Consider the following 17694-nt stretch of genomic DNA (forward strand, 5'->3'; position numbering starts at 1 on the left):
ATAAAGGTGCGGTTTTTTATATCATACGTTAAATAAACCCCAGGCACAGAGAAAAAGACGTAACAGCTGGAACAATTATGAATTTATAATATAGTCACGTGAACGCCCAATGCGTTAAAAATACTTCATTTGGCCAACCGCGAACTAGGTGGCGATAGTGAGCAAACGTCAGACTCGAACAAAAGTGATGCGAGCGCCACAAGTGGCTCGTCGGCCAACTACCAAATACTAGAATTGGGCGCTATTCTGGTGTGCGATGAAAATAATTAGAGTGTCGTCTGTTTGCCTGTGCCCCAGGCACCTACCAATGCCTGGGAATACAATTTTCCAAACAAATTTCAAAAATACAAAAAGGTTTCAAAAGTTATAAAAAACTTTTCTCATATGCGTGTTATGAGTCAAGGTTTAAGCCAAAAATCAAATCATTTTTATATCCGAGCTACAAAAAAATACACAAAATTCCTAAGTGTACCCCTTCTAAAAGCGTATTAGATGGTTAAATTGAAAACTACTATAAGCACTGCGTATTAGACAAATAAACGGGTTACGACATAATGAAAGGTTGTGCTAGGGTTTTGTAGGTTCTGTAGTGTAAATTTTCCAACCACAGTGTTGCCAGTTTATCAATCTTCTTTTAATTCTAACGTACAGTGTCCATTAAGTTAATTATTCTATCGACGTTTTATTTCGACACTGTAACTTAATAAGGGCTTGTCTACATTCATCAATTTCTTTTCTTCCTTTTTTCCGGTAATAACCGCGCCAAAATAAATACTTCCGATTTTTTTCTAGATTACAATGCAAGACAAGCGCTCTTGTATCAACACTCCAAAGTTGTTTTTCGCACTCACTACAAAAATTGAGAAGCATTTCCATAGCTATGCATTTGGTAGATGGTCTACACACTTAATTTAGAATGCCGAATCTCGGCTAATTTTAACCGAGATCTGCACAGCCGAGTAGTCGGCAAACAAATTTCCTGGGATCTCAGGAAATAAAAGCCGAGTATCAGTAAGTCGTGCCTCGTTTCTAAGCAACCAGACAATTTGTTAGCTGAGTCTCGGATAAAATTGGAAAACCGAGATTTGCACAGCTCGTGAAAAAAACATAGTGTGTAATTTGTGCTAAGAAAGGCGGGAAGAAACGAGTTTTGTGGAAACTGTATGCAATGCATCTTTACCTATAAGATTTTCTCTTTCTGCATTGTTTGCAATGACATATTATTGATAAGAACTTTTTTTATGATGTTGAACACATTTTATATTAGTTTTGCTTTTGACAAAGTGGCTTCCTTCTGTTTTGCCTCTCGCACACATCAAATAACGAATGGCTGTATGATAATCAATCTTAGAGCTGATTACTGGAACACCTATCCAGCTTTTTACGAGCGCTAATGACTGCCATGCGTGAGCTCACTTTCTGGTAGGGATCAGGCGATTTGACGTATGGATTGGGTCGCTTGAGAGCTGATCGATCTTATCGATTTACTGTCAAACGACTCAAGTCAAACGTCAGAAAGCTTGATCCCTACCAGAAAGCGAGCAAGCTTGTGACGCCCATTAGCGCTCGTAAAAAGTATCATAAGGGCGTAACTGCAATGATCGATTTCTATTCGAGGTCGAAATACGCGTTTCTGTCAAAGGATACACACTCAAGAGGAATTAAATCTAAAGGCTGTAGTCTAAACTATAAACTGAGTGGTCTATTAGTTTGATTTTTTTTTTTTCAGACGTTCCGGTCGATGTGAGACCATTTTCAAAGGTTACAGTTTGATCCGTCAAGCCAAAATGTGAATTCATCGAGATTGCTAAAATCCAGAAATGGTGGCTTTGCTTTGTACTGACGTTTTATAGAGCACATATCTTGAGTTGTTTATGACATGTGCTTCAGAGAACGTGATTCAAAAACAGCTTTGCAGAAGCTAAATGGAGTAGACCTGCACTTTCAAAGGTTGTATCCAGGTTTTTACGAGCGCTAATGGCTGCCGCAATTGAGCTCGCTTTCTAGTGGGGATCAGTCGATATGACGTTTGGTTTGGTCGTCCGTTCAATGTAAAATGACCCAAGCCAAACGTCAAATCGACTGATCCCTACCAGAAAGTGAGCGTGTTTGCGCCAGCCATTAGCGCGTTTAAACAGCTGGATTAAGATTGAAGTGTACTTTCTACAGTAGAGTTTAAACATATCTTTTGCAGATTTTCTGTCTTCTCTTTATAAAGAGGTATTCTGTCTTTTGTATAGAATTTTCGATTTTTGGTCTCCCCAGATTGAATAGGCATTATTTTTTTTTAAATATGTGTCTAACACTATATTTTTCATTTAATTTCCGATGAAAATTATGTGGTTGTGATAATTTTTTGTGGATAACTCGATACACAATTGAAATTTTGTCATTTTGACTATTATAACTATCCGCATGGGCGCGTTTTAACAGAAAAATGAATTTGGAGTTCAAATTTTAGCACGTTCATTTTAAAATAAGGCGATTAGGGTAATTCGCCAACTGTTAAACGGTCAAAATGCTCGCTAATAGAAATTTTATGGAATGCTTAATTGAATATATCCGTACATCATAACGTAATATAAAGTTTACAGTAAGTGAATATTATTTCTTACAAATGTTTTAGTCGAATATTAGGGATTTAACCAAAATCCAGTTTAGATTGTCTAAGAGAAATTGTATTTCATGAGATAGTTTTAAGAAAACCATTCAAAAGTTTAAAGTTTCTTCAATATCTAAATTATTTAAACTTTTTTTAATGTTTATATTTGGTCGAATGTTAGGAATTTAACCAAAATCCAGTTTAGAGAGTCTTAAAGAAATTGGATTTCATTGTAGAGTTTCGTGGAATCCGTTCAAAAGTTTTAAGTTTCTTCAACATCGATTCAACTCCAAGCTTAGCCCCAATTTACTGATTCCCATCGGTGGAATTGTCCCAAATTTTCAAACAAACACGACTCAGTCAGCTCAGTGTTATCTTATCACATCCTACATCTACATCTAACAAACCACACCACCAGTGCCAATCTGATGCAACCAGTGTACCACGTTTTACGCGGGCAATAGGACAATGAACGGACACCCAAATTGATCCAATTCCCAACCGTAGCAGGCCGAACTGAAAACGCCTTCTCATCACTGACAAATCCCCGGCCTGCTTGGAGCTCGTCTCCATCCATCCATTCATCGGACCAGTGGAATCTCCCCGTCACCGAAGTCATTTTCATAAAATTCGTTGACAATTCGTCACAGTCCAATTTGGCGTAGTAGGCGAGCAGGCGAGCGTTGCTCCCTGCGCGCTCCAATGCACAACAGGGCACAAATCGAGCTGCCTTCCCTTCGTCAGCATCACCGCGCCATTGTCGTCGTCGGGTTTAGTTAGGTTCGCACTTTGGCTAGTGCGTTGCCATCATGCATAACGGGGTATGATTAGGTCTAGTTTTACCCCTGTTTCTTCTGGTGTTGCACCCCTGCGGCCATCAGCACGATGGTTCATCTTCATCGTCCACTGCGGCCAGCGAGCACAGTGGTGATGAGTTGACCAAAAATGAGATTCAAGCTTGTGAACAACTATTTCGCAGAAAAACACATTCACCATTCCATTTTTCATATTTTTACGACGAATTCCTAAATTATATTCAAACAAGCCTTTTACACTTATAAAATGTCATCCCTTTGATCTTTGTGGAAGTCCAGAGTTTAACAAAGACGTTCTTCAAAGTTGCAATGTTCTAATGTTTTAATGAAGTGTGTTAAAGATCCCAGATCTTTCTTCATGATATAATGACTCAAATTCATCAATAGAATAGAATAATAAAAGACTGGTACCTAAATTTATGAACAGTGTTAATGTTTTTATGAAATTCGTTCATGATTCCAGATCCTGCTTCATGATTTTATGACTCAATTTTCTACTTTTCATCACCAAAATCAGTCAGTTTTGACCAGTCCCCAAATCTCACTGTGCACCAGTGCGCGAATGCGATTTTTCGTCACTCGCGCACGGTATTGCTACACTAAACACCGCGCAAACGGCTTGATCTCCTTCGAGATTTTGTCCGCGGCCGTGCGCTCGATGCTCGCATTGTGAATTCCTCTCACTTTCCACTCGCGCGCTTAGTTCAGTCAGAGTCGCCGCCGCGGCCAAAGACGCGAACTAAGCAAGCCATGCAGCAGTCGTCGTCGTCGTCGTCGTCACTGCCAGAGCTAGACGGAGCGAGCCTAGGCGCTGATGCTCACACGCTCTAGCAGCGGCCACACGTTCGCTAATAAAGCAATAACCGCGCAGCTGAATCACACTGAAAAGGCAGACCTCCGCCGCTGCCGCCGCAACCAACCCCCTGCTTGTGCCTGTGGAGTGTGTGGAGCAGAGCAGGTCTGGTTCGCCGTCGAGCAGCCGGGGTAGATGACCAGAAATTGGGTCACGAAAAAACCTACCAACACAGCGCTCGATTCCGAGGGCATACCCACACTACTAGCGCACTACGGCCTGCTGGCCGCACTAGAGAGCGAAAGAGCGCGCGCGGAACGTCGATCAAGTTGCCTTTTCGAAACGTGCAACCCCGTTCCGTTTTCGAGCGATGGCCGCCACCGCCTGCTACGATTGTGTTGGTGCTCATGGTTTGTACGAAGCTCGAGCGGGTTGCTTGGATGGAGGTGGGTGGTTGGCCGGGGTAGCGAGTAACCAAAAAAATAGAAACCTTGCCTACTTTGCGCCTTTGTGTGAGCAGGCGAGCGAGCGAGCGAACGAACGAACTCTTGCATGTGGTTACCGACTGATGGCCGATCTGGGCGAAACCTAAACGCAGGGACTACTACTCTTGTTGAGTGGGTGGTGGGTGGTGTTCGGTGTGGAAAGGCTCACCAGCTACCTACTAGTCAACCAAGCCAGCCAGCCAGCGAGCGACGGCAATGACAGGTCGTTGAACTGCGTCTTGCTTTTGCTGCCACTACTCTGCCTTCTCCACTCTGTGTTCTTGGGACGGAGCGCGCTTGGCCCGACTTTAGAGGTAACAGCAGAACCAATCGTTTGCGGCACCAATAATAGTGGAAACCTTCAAACAGCGGCGAGCGGGTTTGGCTGCGATGGTCGAAAAAGGGTTTCTTTGATGAGGAGCTCTTCGATGCAAGTGGGCTAGATTTAAAAGCCTTTTTTTATTTTTTTTTTATGTAGCATAAGAACAAATACAAAATAGAGAACTCCATGTAACTTGCAGTTACCCAAAACTTTATGGCACATAAGGTAACAGCGTAAAATCTAGAATGCCGTGAAAAGCGTACTGCGACCTGTCAAACTTGGGAACCTTTTTCAGTACCAAGGGGCCAAATGCAGTACTAAAAGTGGTACCCAATCTGCACCCGACTACTATGTCTCATTCGTCTCTGATAAGAAGGCTATGCATTTGATAAGAAAATGTTGACCTATCTGAAATCGAAGTTCAGAAATGTAAAATGAAAATGAAAATGAATATTGAAGATTTGCATCATTTGTGAACTAATTGGACTAAAAATATAATGATTTGATTTATAATTTAAAATTTTATTCTATCACTATGTCAAAAATAGAGATTTACGAAGTACTGGACATTGTAAAACTTTTCATTTTTTTACAAGACAATCAACCAACTTTATGAACTTTCTCAGTGCTTTGTGTCTGTAAAAATGGGCAATTTTAATGTTATCATATACAGTATTTCTTTTTTTTTTTCACAAATTCAAAATTAATAACTCAAGTCGTTCAGTAAAGTAATGTTTTTGTTGCCAATTATTTATTTATAAATCTGCAAGATTTACACAAAATACCGTCAAGATACACAAAATTACTGAAGAGATAATAAAGCTTTTTCTTCAAACCAGTTCAAATTTAAAAATTCATTTAAATTTCACATAGGCCAAACCGCTACTACTATTGAAATCTCGAAAGAAATAAAAAAGCTATGTCTATAGTTGCGCAATGTCAGACAAATCAGTTAATATCTAATTTATTAAATCTTTCAATATCACTAGCGAGCTATCAATATCGTTATGTTTTGACAATCACCTGCACTGAAACGACCTGACACCCTGAAACTAATTTACTGAATAAAATGACCTGTATGGCCATATAAGTATTGTACCAGCGCTGATGTATACAGTGAATTAGTCTGACTGTTTCTGAAATGTTGTGAAAGTTTCATTTGAATCTGTTCACAAATTACTCAATTCTAGGCCTCCGCCATTTTGTATGGAAAATAATTTAAAAAAATTAACCTCAATCAGATTGCAAATTTTTCTGATCGAATTGTAAGGATTTTACTATAAGAATTTTCAATTTCCGGATTTACAAAATGACGTAAGTAGGGTTTTCTACTCTCACAATCTAGCCCAGGGTATCTCAACCGATTTTCCGTGGATCCCTAGGGACCGTGAGTGACGACTTCCCAAGGGGACGTTTGTGACTAACTGTAATTTTATTTTATTGATGAATAAATCTCTTACTTCGTTTATTTCACAAAATACATAATTAACATAGATCATATTTTTGAAAAAAAAAAATCAAATAGTTTGGAAATAGAACTTATTTTATTTTTGTTTGAATACGCGAAAAATGATTTAAAAAAAAGGTCATTCTATCAATAAGGGATTGTAAATCTTATTTTATTGAAATTGATAGATAGAATAGAATAGATTTCCAGTAGAATGTTATTGGAGACCGGCAGCAAGATATATATCAGTCATCATTTCGTGTAATTGTAGCGTGATTTGAACCTGTCGATTTGATCCTAGAGGTATCAACCGGAAATTTCAACATTAGTCATTTGCAAATTTTAGCAAAATTCATTGGAAGTTCCTTATCAAACTTTTTGCGGGTTGAAAAAGATTGAAATTCTTCGCTGTTTCCGTCATTGGCGGAACTCTCTCGAATCTACCAAAAGGATTGTTCATGCGGTTTTTAACTGATATCTGTAGTAGTGATGTTTGAAAAAATTCTCAAAGATTCTTGATTTATATCTGAGAACATTCCTGGCATAATTTTCACCACATTTTTTTCAACAACTTTAAGTTGGCATCTTTAACTTCAATAGCAAGTTTCTCAAAATATTCAAACGAGCTTCTAGAGCTTGGTGGTAACCTAACCGATCTTTGGGAAAATTCTTGGTGAGAACTTCGCGGATTCTGATGAAATCATATTGGATACTTGAACCTTGAGTGAAGATTCTTCATTGGATTTTGGTTACTTTTTAATAATTTCCTAATCAGGCTCTTTGACTTTTGTAGACTCCTACTTAAATTTTAAGTCATTTTCTTGCGGTAAAACTTAAAAAAATTGATACAAAAAGGTTTTATGAAAAATTTTCAAAATTTTGTTAAAAACTCTAATTTACGAATAGGCAACCAACAAGGCCGGACTAATAACTCCAACTCAACTATGTGGAAGTGGTCTTTTTCGACAGTCAATTGGTTCTTTGATCTTTGATCTGACAAGTCTTGTCTTGGGTCATTTTAGTGAACTCCTGAGAAACGTAGCAGAATTCTTACATTATCTGTGGTGGATTACAGGCCTGCCTTTTGAAAATATCTGTTGAACCAAACAGATCTTTCCAAAAAACTTTGATTTCAAGCGCATCAACTGTTAGGGATCCGCACCATATATGAAGATCTGCAAAGGGGGTCACACCGCGAAAAGGTTGGGAAGCACTGATCTAACTGGTGGCTTCACCGCCAAAGAGACTAAACCACGAATTAAAGCAAAACACTACTTGAGTCGATTTTACACTGGTACAAAAACGTAGTAAGTAATTGAACAAAACGGTGTATCATTCTGTCATCAAACTGTTGTGGGAAATAATAGAAATTACCTAGGGCGCGCTGATCGCATGCAAAATTTAACCTGCATCAACGAATAGTTGCAAAAAGTGATTCATTTCAAAACAATTTTAAGGTTGTGACTTAATCCTTCTTGTTCTTCTTTTGTTCTCTCGACTGCTTCTGGTTTTCTCTCGAATCAGTTTTGTCTGGAATTGAACTAAATTTCCTCGAATTAAACTGAGAATGCTCAGTTCAATTTTATCCTATTATCGATTATCATCTGATTTCTCATGCAACTACATGTACATTTCAGTTAATTTTCGGCTCATATACCAACGAATTTGCAAAGCGTATTGCAAACGCCTATTCATTACATATTTCTTCACTAAAATGCTGTTAAATTTCAAAATTTTGAAAAAAAAGAAAAATTGAAATGGTCATAGCACTTTTCCATTTGTTATATAATATCAGCAAGTATGACGAACTGATAGTTGTTAAGAAATTGTTACTAGAAAATATATTTTCCGATGACATTTTTCACGGGAAACGATGATATTGGCAACATTGAAATGTCAAAGCAACTTGATATTAATGGCATTTATCAGCACCGCCTTTAACTATACATATAGGATCCGATTTAGTCAGCCCATTTTTCAGAACGTTTTTAAGCTCGTCTTCAAAGGCAAGCAATATATCAATTTTTTTATCCCCTATGTTTGTATATTCAGAGTAGCTTTAACATGATTGAAAATATTGAGCTGAATGTGAAGACGATCGGTGGATATGTACCTTGATCCCTCTTGAATTGGCTTTTCGATCGGTAATTGTTGCGATGGTTCAACCACAATAAATGCACTGTGCTTCAAAGCAGATCTAAACGCATATAATCTGATGATCAGCTTGAACTGAAAATATCTTTATTAATGATTTTCAATAATATAACAGTATTTCACACTTACAATTATCAGTGCTCCTATACGCCTTCTAATCTGGTTTTAAACCTTCCTACTTTAGAAATGTTTCTCGAATCATAAATTTATTAACATTGACTCGACTCTATCTTTCTTCAACTAAATATTTTTGCTCACTTCTTTTCAAAACTCTGCGCGCCAACGTTTAAAAGCAGTATTACTACCAACGTTTCGACCCTTGGTTTGGGCCTTCTTCAGGGAGGTTATAGGGATACCGCTTTTCTGTCGTCGCCGATTGCTTGGCGTTGTAATTTGTCGGGTTTGGTATATTGCAACTTGCGTTGGCTAATTTTGGGTAGATGATGAGGGTGTAGCCTGAATTATAATTTCTTGCCACTTCGCCGAACACCTTCTTGGCGTCTAGACACTGGAGTACACAGTCCAATGTACCAAACTCGACTACCCAACGCCAAGCAATTGGCGACGATAGAAAAGCGGTATCCCTATAACCTCCCTGAAGAAGGCCCAAACCAAGGGTCGAAACGTCGGGTGTTCTGGAGTAATTTTGCTTTTAAATTCATTACTGACCGAAAAGCCAATCCAAAAAGGATCAAATGAAACATATTTGGGAAAAAATCTTTCATCAAACAGTGAGAACAAAAGTTCTACTCAATAAGGGGCTGCAAAATCGGGTCAGTAGTACTTCATTGAGCACTATTTTACTGTTTGTAAAGCTGTCGTAGTGTTTCCTAAATTGAATAGCTGTCATAGCGTTCTTACCAGACATATAACCCTGGGATTTCATGTATAAATCTAGCTTACCTAGCATCAGGGATGCCAAGTCAAATTTTCAAAAATCTGGAAGATTTGAAAATTTGTTTGGAAAAGTCTGGATCTCCTGTATCGTGTATGGAGAGCCTTACAAATTATTTACGAAACCTTACAAATTCATTACAAATTTTATCTGGATCTTCCAGATTTTTGTAAAGTGGGGCCTCAAAAATCTGGAATATTCCAGACAAATCTGGAAGGTTGGCAACGCTGCCTAGCATGGCCAGCCACGTACCAATGGATGTGGGAAGCTTTTAAAGATGGTCTAATATATTATATATGTTTCACAATAAAATTATTATAGAAGTAGAACTTGATGTTCCGCTAATTACACGGTAAACAATATATTTTTAGAACAAAGTTTTGTGGGTTAAAAGCAAAAGGGTGTAAGTGACGTAAACCTTGTTTTGATAAAATTAATTTTGAATTTTTTTCAGTAATTTTTCTTTTAATGTACATTGTGTGAAAGCTAAAAAAGCAAGCTAATCTTCTACAAAGTATGTATGTAAAGCAGTATGTAGCTATGTAATGTGTAAAGTAAAGTAGCTATGTAGTTTTCTGTTGGTCTTGAAAATCGCTAAAAATACCGTTGGAAAGCTTAGAAACAATAGATTTTTTTAGTAAAGCTAACTCAAAATCGACCGAAATGTCACTTACACCCGTTTGCGTTTGGGTCCCTCAATTCAAAGTTTAAAAATAAAGAAAAAAAAAATTTTTTTTTTCATTCCTCGACAACCAAAACAGACTTAAGGAAAATATTAAAAGGGATAGAGATGTGAACAAATATAAAATAAAATCGTTAAATGGGAAAGTTTATAACATTACGAACAAAAATAAATTACTTTTTCAATTGTGCTGTGCAAAAACATGATCTACTGACAGATTACAATTACTAAAAGACTGCATGGACCAGCGGTTTTCAGACCGTGCTCCTCGGAGCACTTTGCGTTTCGCTAAGCCTTTGCACACAATGCTTTAATAAATTGTACCATTCATTTCCAATTTCGGAAATTTTATGCTTGAAAACACAATACAACATTAGACATAATTAGGGACAATATAAATTCGCGATTTTGCAACTTCCGCCGCTAATTTTAAAGAATTCTGCGCAATGAGCTAAATCTGAAGAGTTTATGTTACAATCGCAGTGAATTCCATTTTTTTCGGCTATGAAAATGGTTTTCTTATTTTGTAGTTCATGTTTGACCAAATATTTTTATATAATTTTAGTTTTACCTAGGAGGCCCTTCTGGCTTGCTTGTTCAGTTTTCAATTGTAAATTGTCACTCTGTGATTAAACTTATAATTTCTCTTTGTGAAATCAGAATTTTAATTAATAAAATACCGCTAAATTTATATATTATAGGATTTTTTTTACTAAAAACATGCATTTTCGTTTGAAATACCGCCATAATTATGAGACCGCGACAAAGCCGCATAATTTTGGTTTTCTTTACCTTAGTCACATGCGAAACTTCGAAAATTATGCCGCGAATTAACATTGTCCCTATACATAATAGATTAGGTTTTGGCCATTTTTACACCAAACGGTAGAGTTTGGAGGCTTCTAGCGTTCAGTTTGACATGAAATTCACAACTTTCAATGAACAAACTTTTTAATTAATGCAAAACTCCAATTTTGACAGAAATGATAAAATTTTGAATTGGAAATAATTTTAAAATGAAACTATTTAAAGCTACATTCCCTTCCGTAAAAATGTTCACAGTTAGTTTTTGAAATATTTTCAAATTATTGATGCCATTTTAATGGAAGATTTGCGATGAGCTTGTTTTTTTTTAATAAACGTAAGTTTTCTGCTGAGTAAAACTCATGTAATTTATAAGCTGCGGTAAATTTTTAAGGTCAATTGAAGCAATAGAAGCTAGGTTCTGTGCATGTAAACTCGACCGTTTTGTATGAAAAAGGGCTAATGCATGCTTTATTTTGTCGAATAGTGTTTCTAAAGAAGCTTACCTAACATAACTTTAATGTCCAAGAGAACAAAACAACCCTTTACGCTGAGAATTGGATTAATTGGTAACTATTTAGCTGTGTCCAATCAATCAAATTTTCGATTCAAACTTCTGTTTGGTTTCCTTAGTTTGTACTTTTAAAAAGTTTAAGAGATGGTGTGATGTTATCATTGTAATGGTAGATAATAAAACACGGGTTTTGCGAGTCTTTGACAAAAATAGGAATAATTAACCCTCGCTAAGTTTTTCGAAATAAAAACTAAAATAAAAAATCTAAGCAAGAGCAATTCTGTTGAGTTCATATAAAATCACAATTAATGATTTTGTGATGAACACGCGGTGTAGATAAAATTATAGTATGCGTGTCGAAAATTACAGATTTCACACTGAGATAAAAAGAACAGAAGCTTCGCGCTTCAATTGAATTTTAAAAAGTGCTCCACTTTATAAAGTCTAAAAACCTCTGGCATAGATAGTACACAAACCTTTCCAAAACCAAAACCTAAAATGCTATATGAAAAAAGGCAAATTTTAAAAATACATGGAAAACCGTAAAAAAAAATTAAAAAACCATATATTCTGAAATAAATTTTGGGCTACATTATGTTTATTTTTGTAAACAAGAAAATTTGTGTTGCAAATCTAGTTGAATTTCCTAACCTTAAAATAAACAAAAAAAAAGATAACTGAATACCCCTAAAACCCAATTATTGCTACCATACATAATGTTCAAATATTTTGAAGTTGTTTTCAATTTACAAGAATCATACAAAAGCTATTTTTAATAAATAAGCTTTCAAGAAGATATAAGATGTACTAGGGATGTTCAAAACTAACATTTTATGAAATCGAAACCTATCATTCATTACATCGTGAATCTCTAAATTTCTGTCTTAAACTGAAAAAAACAATGAGTAATAGATAATTAATATGCATTTAATATTTCCGACTATAAATCATAGAGGAATCGCCTGTTACAACATCTCTACAGTTCTGTAATGAAGAGGCTATGTGTATAAAACTAGCATAGTAACAAGTTATTTGATTTATTGTGGCTATCTAGGAAAATTGTTGGTTCTAAGTTTGTTATAAAACTTCAGCAAAACTCATGTTGGCTTTCGACCGATTCGGCCTCCGCATTCGACCAGCGCCAGCTCAACCCCCCAATACGCAAACGACATCATGCTACTACTGACTGTATGCGGCCCGGGGATAGGCTGTGGCTGGGGCTGGCAGGACGGAGCCTGGTAGCCTGGTTGCACACCCCCCAGCTGGTGGATGGTTGTTTGGTGGTGAGCCAGATCCGGGCGACACAGCACAGAGGCCACACGACGGCGCTACGGTTTGATGAATAACGGTGAGCCCGAGCGAGAAGGCAACACTCAACGTCTCCTCTTGCTATACCTACCAGAGTGCAATGCAATGCCAAAACGACGAAGGAACGAACGACGCACACCACAGCAGTGGAGCAGAGCGCGCGCATTCACACACAGAACCAGCGAGCTCTGGCAGCGCTTTGAGTGTGAGTTGTTTTCATCGAGTTTCATTCGCAAATTAAACTCTGGAATGTGAGCATCGCATCGTCCGCCGTCGTCGTAAACGTTGTCGTCGCCGTCAACGAAACGCCGTCGTCGCCGTTTAAGCTCTAGGTAGTGCGTCGTCAGTGCGTCTCAGCGAGATATACCTCAAGAAAAAATAAGCAAGATCCAACCGAAGGATCTGTGGAAAAGTGTGGAAAGTGCGTATCAATCAAGCGGGAAGTCATGGCCCAGGAATAGAGAGAGCTGTAGAAGTTATCGCAAGTGCAATAGATCGGGAGTGAAGAACGAAGGCGGGCACTTCACAACTAGAAAAAAGACTTGTAGTCGATTCATCCAAGTAGTCCAAGAGTCCAAGTCTGAATTCGGGTGAAAATGGGGTGTGCAGTGCAGCAGGAGCCCGCCAGTAACGAGAAATCCTCGGCGGCGGCGCTCAAGACTGAGAAAAGTCTGAAAGTTCCAAGCAGTCAGTGTAGTTTAAAGAATACTAATGATAGGAGCAACAGTAGCGGTAGCAGCAGCAGCAACAGCCTTAAGAAGGCGCACAGTGCACTAGTTAAAATTCTTGAATCCGCTCCCCTGAATAGTTCAAATTTGATCACACTGTACAACGGAAGTTCCGGTGGCAGTGGTTCTAGTAGCAGTAGTAATAGTAGTAGTAGTCAAAGTAATCAAGTAGTAGCTCCTAAGGAGGAAACGAAAATCAGTGTGTTAGCAAGTAGTTCCAGTCAAACGGTGGAAGATCCTCACGCGGGGAAATTGAAAACAACCCCGAAGATCGATTTCTGCCCGTGGAAGAAGACCACGATCGCCAAAGAGTGGATTAGTGCATGCGAACGGGGCTCGTCTGCCTCAGTAGATGATAAGAATCAACCTCAGCAGCAGCAAGAAGAAGGCGTCAGCCAGTGTGCCATACTAGACGAACAGTCCCACAAACAGCCAACCGGAGGATGCCGGAGTCGGGAGTCCTCGCAGAGTTCCGATCACTCGTCCCTGTCCGCATCTCCGGAGCCCACCAGCGATGACAGCTGCTGCAGCAATAGTTGCAGTTCCAATGGAAGCAGTAGCGACTGCTGTTCCGACTATCTGATCAATGATCTCTGCAAGCAGTTCGAGGAGAACCTATGCGAAGATCATGTACGTTCACTTCATACCATACGCTTGCCCGCATTCAGCAACCTTCTCTTTATTTATTTTGTTTCTTCAGATCTCACTTTACCATAGTAACCGACTAGTCGTAGTAGGCTGGTCGGTCCATTGGTCGTCAACCTTCGAATTAATTCGTTCTCTTCTCTCGCTCCTTCACAGGGTTTCTTCAGGCGCTCGATCCAGCAGAAAATTCAGTATCGCCCTTGTACTAAAAACCAGCAGTGTAGTATACTCCGAATAAACCGTAATCGCTGCCAGTATTGTAGGCTGAAAAAATGCATCGCCGTTGGAATGAGTCGCGACGGTAAGTAGAAAATCAACCAAACATACAAACATCCATATAATTGCGGTCCTTCAAATTTCGGTGCTACGTGACCGTAGCGTGCGCCTAGGGTAAACAAGTCCTTGAATCGACAATTAGCCTGCTAGCCGAAAAAGAGTCTCATGTCGTCCGCCGCGGAGATCAATCGAGTCAGCCCGAAAAAAAAATCTCGCATGTTGTCGCAACAATTTCACGGCCCCCCTCTTCTATCTCGGTCTCGTTCTCTCTATCGAGTATCGAACGCAAATTCCGCTATTAGTCCTCCCAGGGTCTCCCCCTTGAGCCAAAGGTGGCAGCAGCCCTGCACCTCATCCTCATCATAGTATGCCATGGCTCAATCGCGACATCGTGAGCACAAACACACACACACACATACAAGAACGCACCCCTGCCCCTTTGTGTTGAGCAATGCTCGGTCTCGCTTCAACCCACGGTCAACCATCGCGCCTTCTCTTTCCCGCTGCAGGCGCGAGAGTATGCGCAATAGAAAGTGATACACAGACGACGAAGACGACGTCGAGGCTAAAGCGAAGTTCATTGACCGTCTAACTAGGCCATAATCATTTTGAACTCTATTTAGGTCAGAAAAATATTCGCTTGCCTTTGTGGCGCTCTCATTCGTTCGTGCTCGATGGACGGTTGGTACGTTCGCAGCTTGCTTCGATGATGTTTGGTGCTGTTTTTTTTTTTTCGGGGGTTATGGGGATGACGAGAGCGTTCGCTATTATATTTTTTTTTCTTTTTCGAGCGAGGCCCTGACACACTGTGAGCGTTTGCGATGGCCGTTTGGGTGTTCTTCTTGGCGTTTTTTCTTTAATTTATTGCATCTGTATCGAAGGCTTTGATAGCAGCGCGAGATGTCGAGCGCAGACACGGCTCTTGAATGCGAGCACTTCCGTTCGCTTTTTTAAGATAATTGTGCACATTGTTTGTCTAATTTTGTGATTCGATGGACAAATCATGTGCTATTTTTCGATTTTTCTTTTTAATATAGCAGTAGTAGGCCATGTAGCTTGTGATGGTTTTCTTAGTCGGAGCCGACATTCAAACATATAACTTCTTAAGTACACACATACAAGAGTACTCGTTCATTTACTCAGTTTGTCAAGCTGAGTCGATTGAGGCAACAAATTCGTCAAAGTTTGCTCTTGATCAACCCCTTAACCGCATCTGCTGCGTCCCAAGAGCACACAGTTTTTCTTAATATATTTCCTAACGTCACAAATTTGCCTTGGAACCGTGTGGAACCCTCTTATTTGCCGTCTTCATTTTTTCAACGCAATTCTGCACACCGACCTGCCTCCTAACTTACCGCCACACAATGAAACCGCGACCGTGCATGTACAAAAACGCCTTTTTTGATTGTCTGGCCAAATTTGTGTCACTTTTTTATCTCGCTCCACGCGATTACTATTTCTTCTTCGTCGGCGCGCGTTGGAGGCCTTCTTGAGGCCTCCGCCGTGTCCTCGAGCTCGATTTTTTCGAGCAATAAACACGCTCCATCGCAGTAGGCACCGTGCAAAATTGACGGCTCTAGCGACGCGAGACAGACAGACAGAGGAGCCAAGGCGCACCACTTCCACAATGCGCGCGTGCATTCGCGCGACGATTCAGACGGACGCACACAGGTAAGCCGCGCGCAAGCTGTCAATGCGCCGCGCCGGTGTTATGAAAGAAACGTTCGCTCGCGTGTGTGTGTGTGTGTGTGTGTTGGTGCGAATGGGGCGAGAAGGCGAAGACGAATCGAGCCTCTCAAAAAGCAGTGCGTGTGAAATCTAAAATTTCACTTTCTCTTGTTTCGTAATCGTGCTGCGCTGCGCTCGTTCACGGATGATGGTGAAGAGAGGTGCGCGCAGCGAAGCAACGAGAGAAATGTCAATCACCTTTTCTCATTATTATCCACCGGTTGGTTTGCGGGGCTCATCTAATGAATATGGATGGGAAAACTGGGACATGCAAATTTGATGAGCGTTTTTTTTCGTTAACCGGAAATGAGCTGTGGCGGTATTCATGTAACAGTGGATTGATGGCAGCATTCCGTAGGATCGGTGATGGATGGGCGAATCCACGATTTTCGATCATTACTAGCAAAAAAAAAACATGTCATAGACTACTGGATATTTTCAAATAAATCAATCATAGTAGTCCAGAGCAGTCTCCTTTGTTCTGGTTGTCTCTCAGATCGCAAATCGAATACATTTCAAGACTACTGTGATTACTCTAATTCAAACCTCATTGCCGGTATTTGAATTTGATCCATGATCGTTTGACGCCGCTCAATTGATTATATCATGCAAGTCAGTGACACTCTAATAGTATTGTCACGAATACTTTCATTTTCTGAATTCACGCCTAATTGGCGGGTACCGTTCACCGCTGAACAAGACCCCCATTCCAAACACGTTACAGATCTCGATTTGGTGTCATTGTTCAGCACACAAAACAGTGACGAAAACGCAAATCGTTGTCTTCGTCGTCGCTGGCTAGTGCAAACGTGACGATCCATTCAGAGAGCATTTAAATTCCCCCCTGCGTGCTTCGATCGAATAACTGTCTCAAACGACAGCCCCGGTCAGTAACCCAGCGTACGCATAGGACGCTTGTGCGATTCGCCTCGTCGCCTGCTGCATCCCAAGAGCGGACGCATGGTCTTTCGAAAGTAACATTCATAAAAACCGCACTCATACCCCCGAACCGCCTAGAGAGTGGGGCTTCGCTTACATAAAGCTGCTCTCCGGGTCGAGGACCGAGCGAGACAGCGCGAGAAGGCCCCCCTTTGCCTTTGAATTGCAACTGCGAGAACGAGACGTCCGTAGCCTCAATTCGACTGGTGTGTGAGTGTGAGCCAGGCAGCCATGGCTGGTGAATAAGTGAGTATGGAAAAACGAAGGCGAGCTGCGATGTCGTTGACTCTTAATTCGGTCATGCACGGTCGTTCACTTGTTTTACAATTCATGAAAAAAGATTATACATTTGCAATGGCCCCAAAGCTACAGCGGTTGGTGGGTTGGTTTTACCTTCAAGCCGAGTGAACGTCGTTTCTCAACGCGCGAGATGCTCATCATAGTAAGCCGTGCCGAATGACTGACAATGAGCGTGAGATCTCCAGGCGCGTTCGCATTCGCGCGCGCGACTTGCTCTTACGAAATTAGGGCCTTCTCCTCTAAATTTAGTTGCCTCT

At 40.1% G+C, this 17694-nt stretch overlaps 1 protein-coding gene across 4 annotated transcripts in view; it reads left to right on the plus strand.

Annotated features, from left to right (window-relative positions):
- LOC5569135 (ecdysone-inducible protein E75) overlaps nt 1-17694 on the plus strand; it is a 240102-nt gene that overhangs the window by 194126 nt on the left and 28282 nt on the right. For 3 of the 4 annotated variants that reach the window (XM_021848454.1, XM_021848455.1, XM_001652693.3), the window contains one exon: nt 14351-14495. In XM_021848454.1, the coding sequence (XP_021704146.1) occupies nt 14351-14495 (145 nt within the window). Of the gene's footprint in view, nt 1-12808; nt 14180-14350; nt 14496-17694 lie in introns of those variants that run through there. The other variant, XM_011495078.2, reaches the window with a different exon arrangement.

The sequence above is a fragment of the Aedes aegypti genome, chromosome 3, assembly GCF_002204515.2.
Source record: "Aedes aegypti strain LVP_AGWG chromosome 3, AaegL5.0 Primary Assembly, whole genome shotgun sequence".
NCBI lineage: Eukaryota > Metazoa > Arthropoda > Insecta > Diptera > Culicidae > Aedes > Aedes aegypti.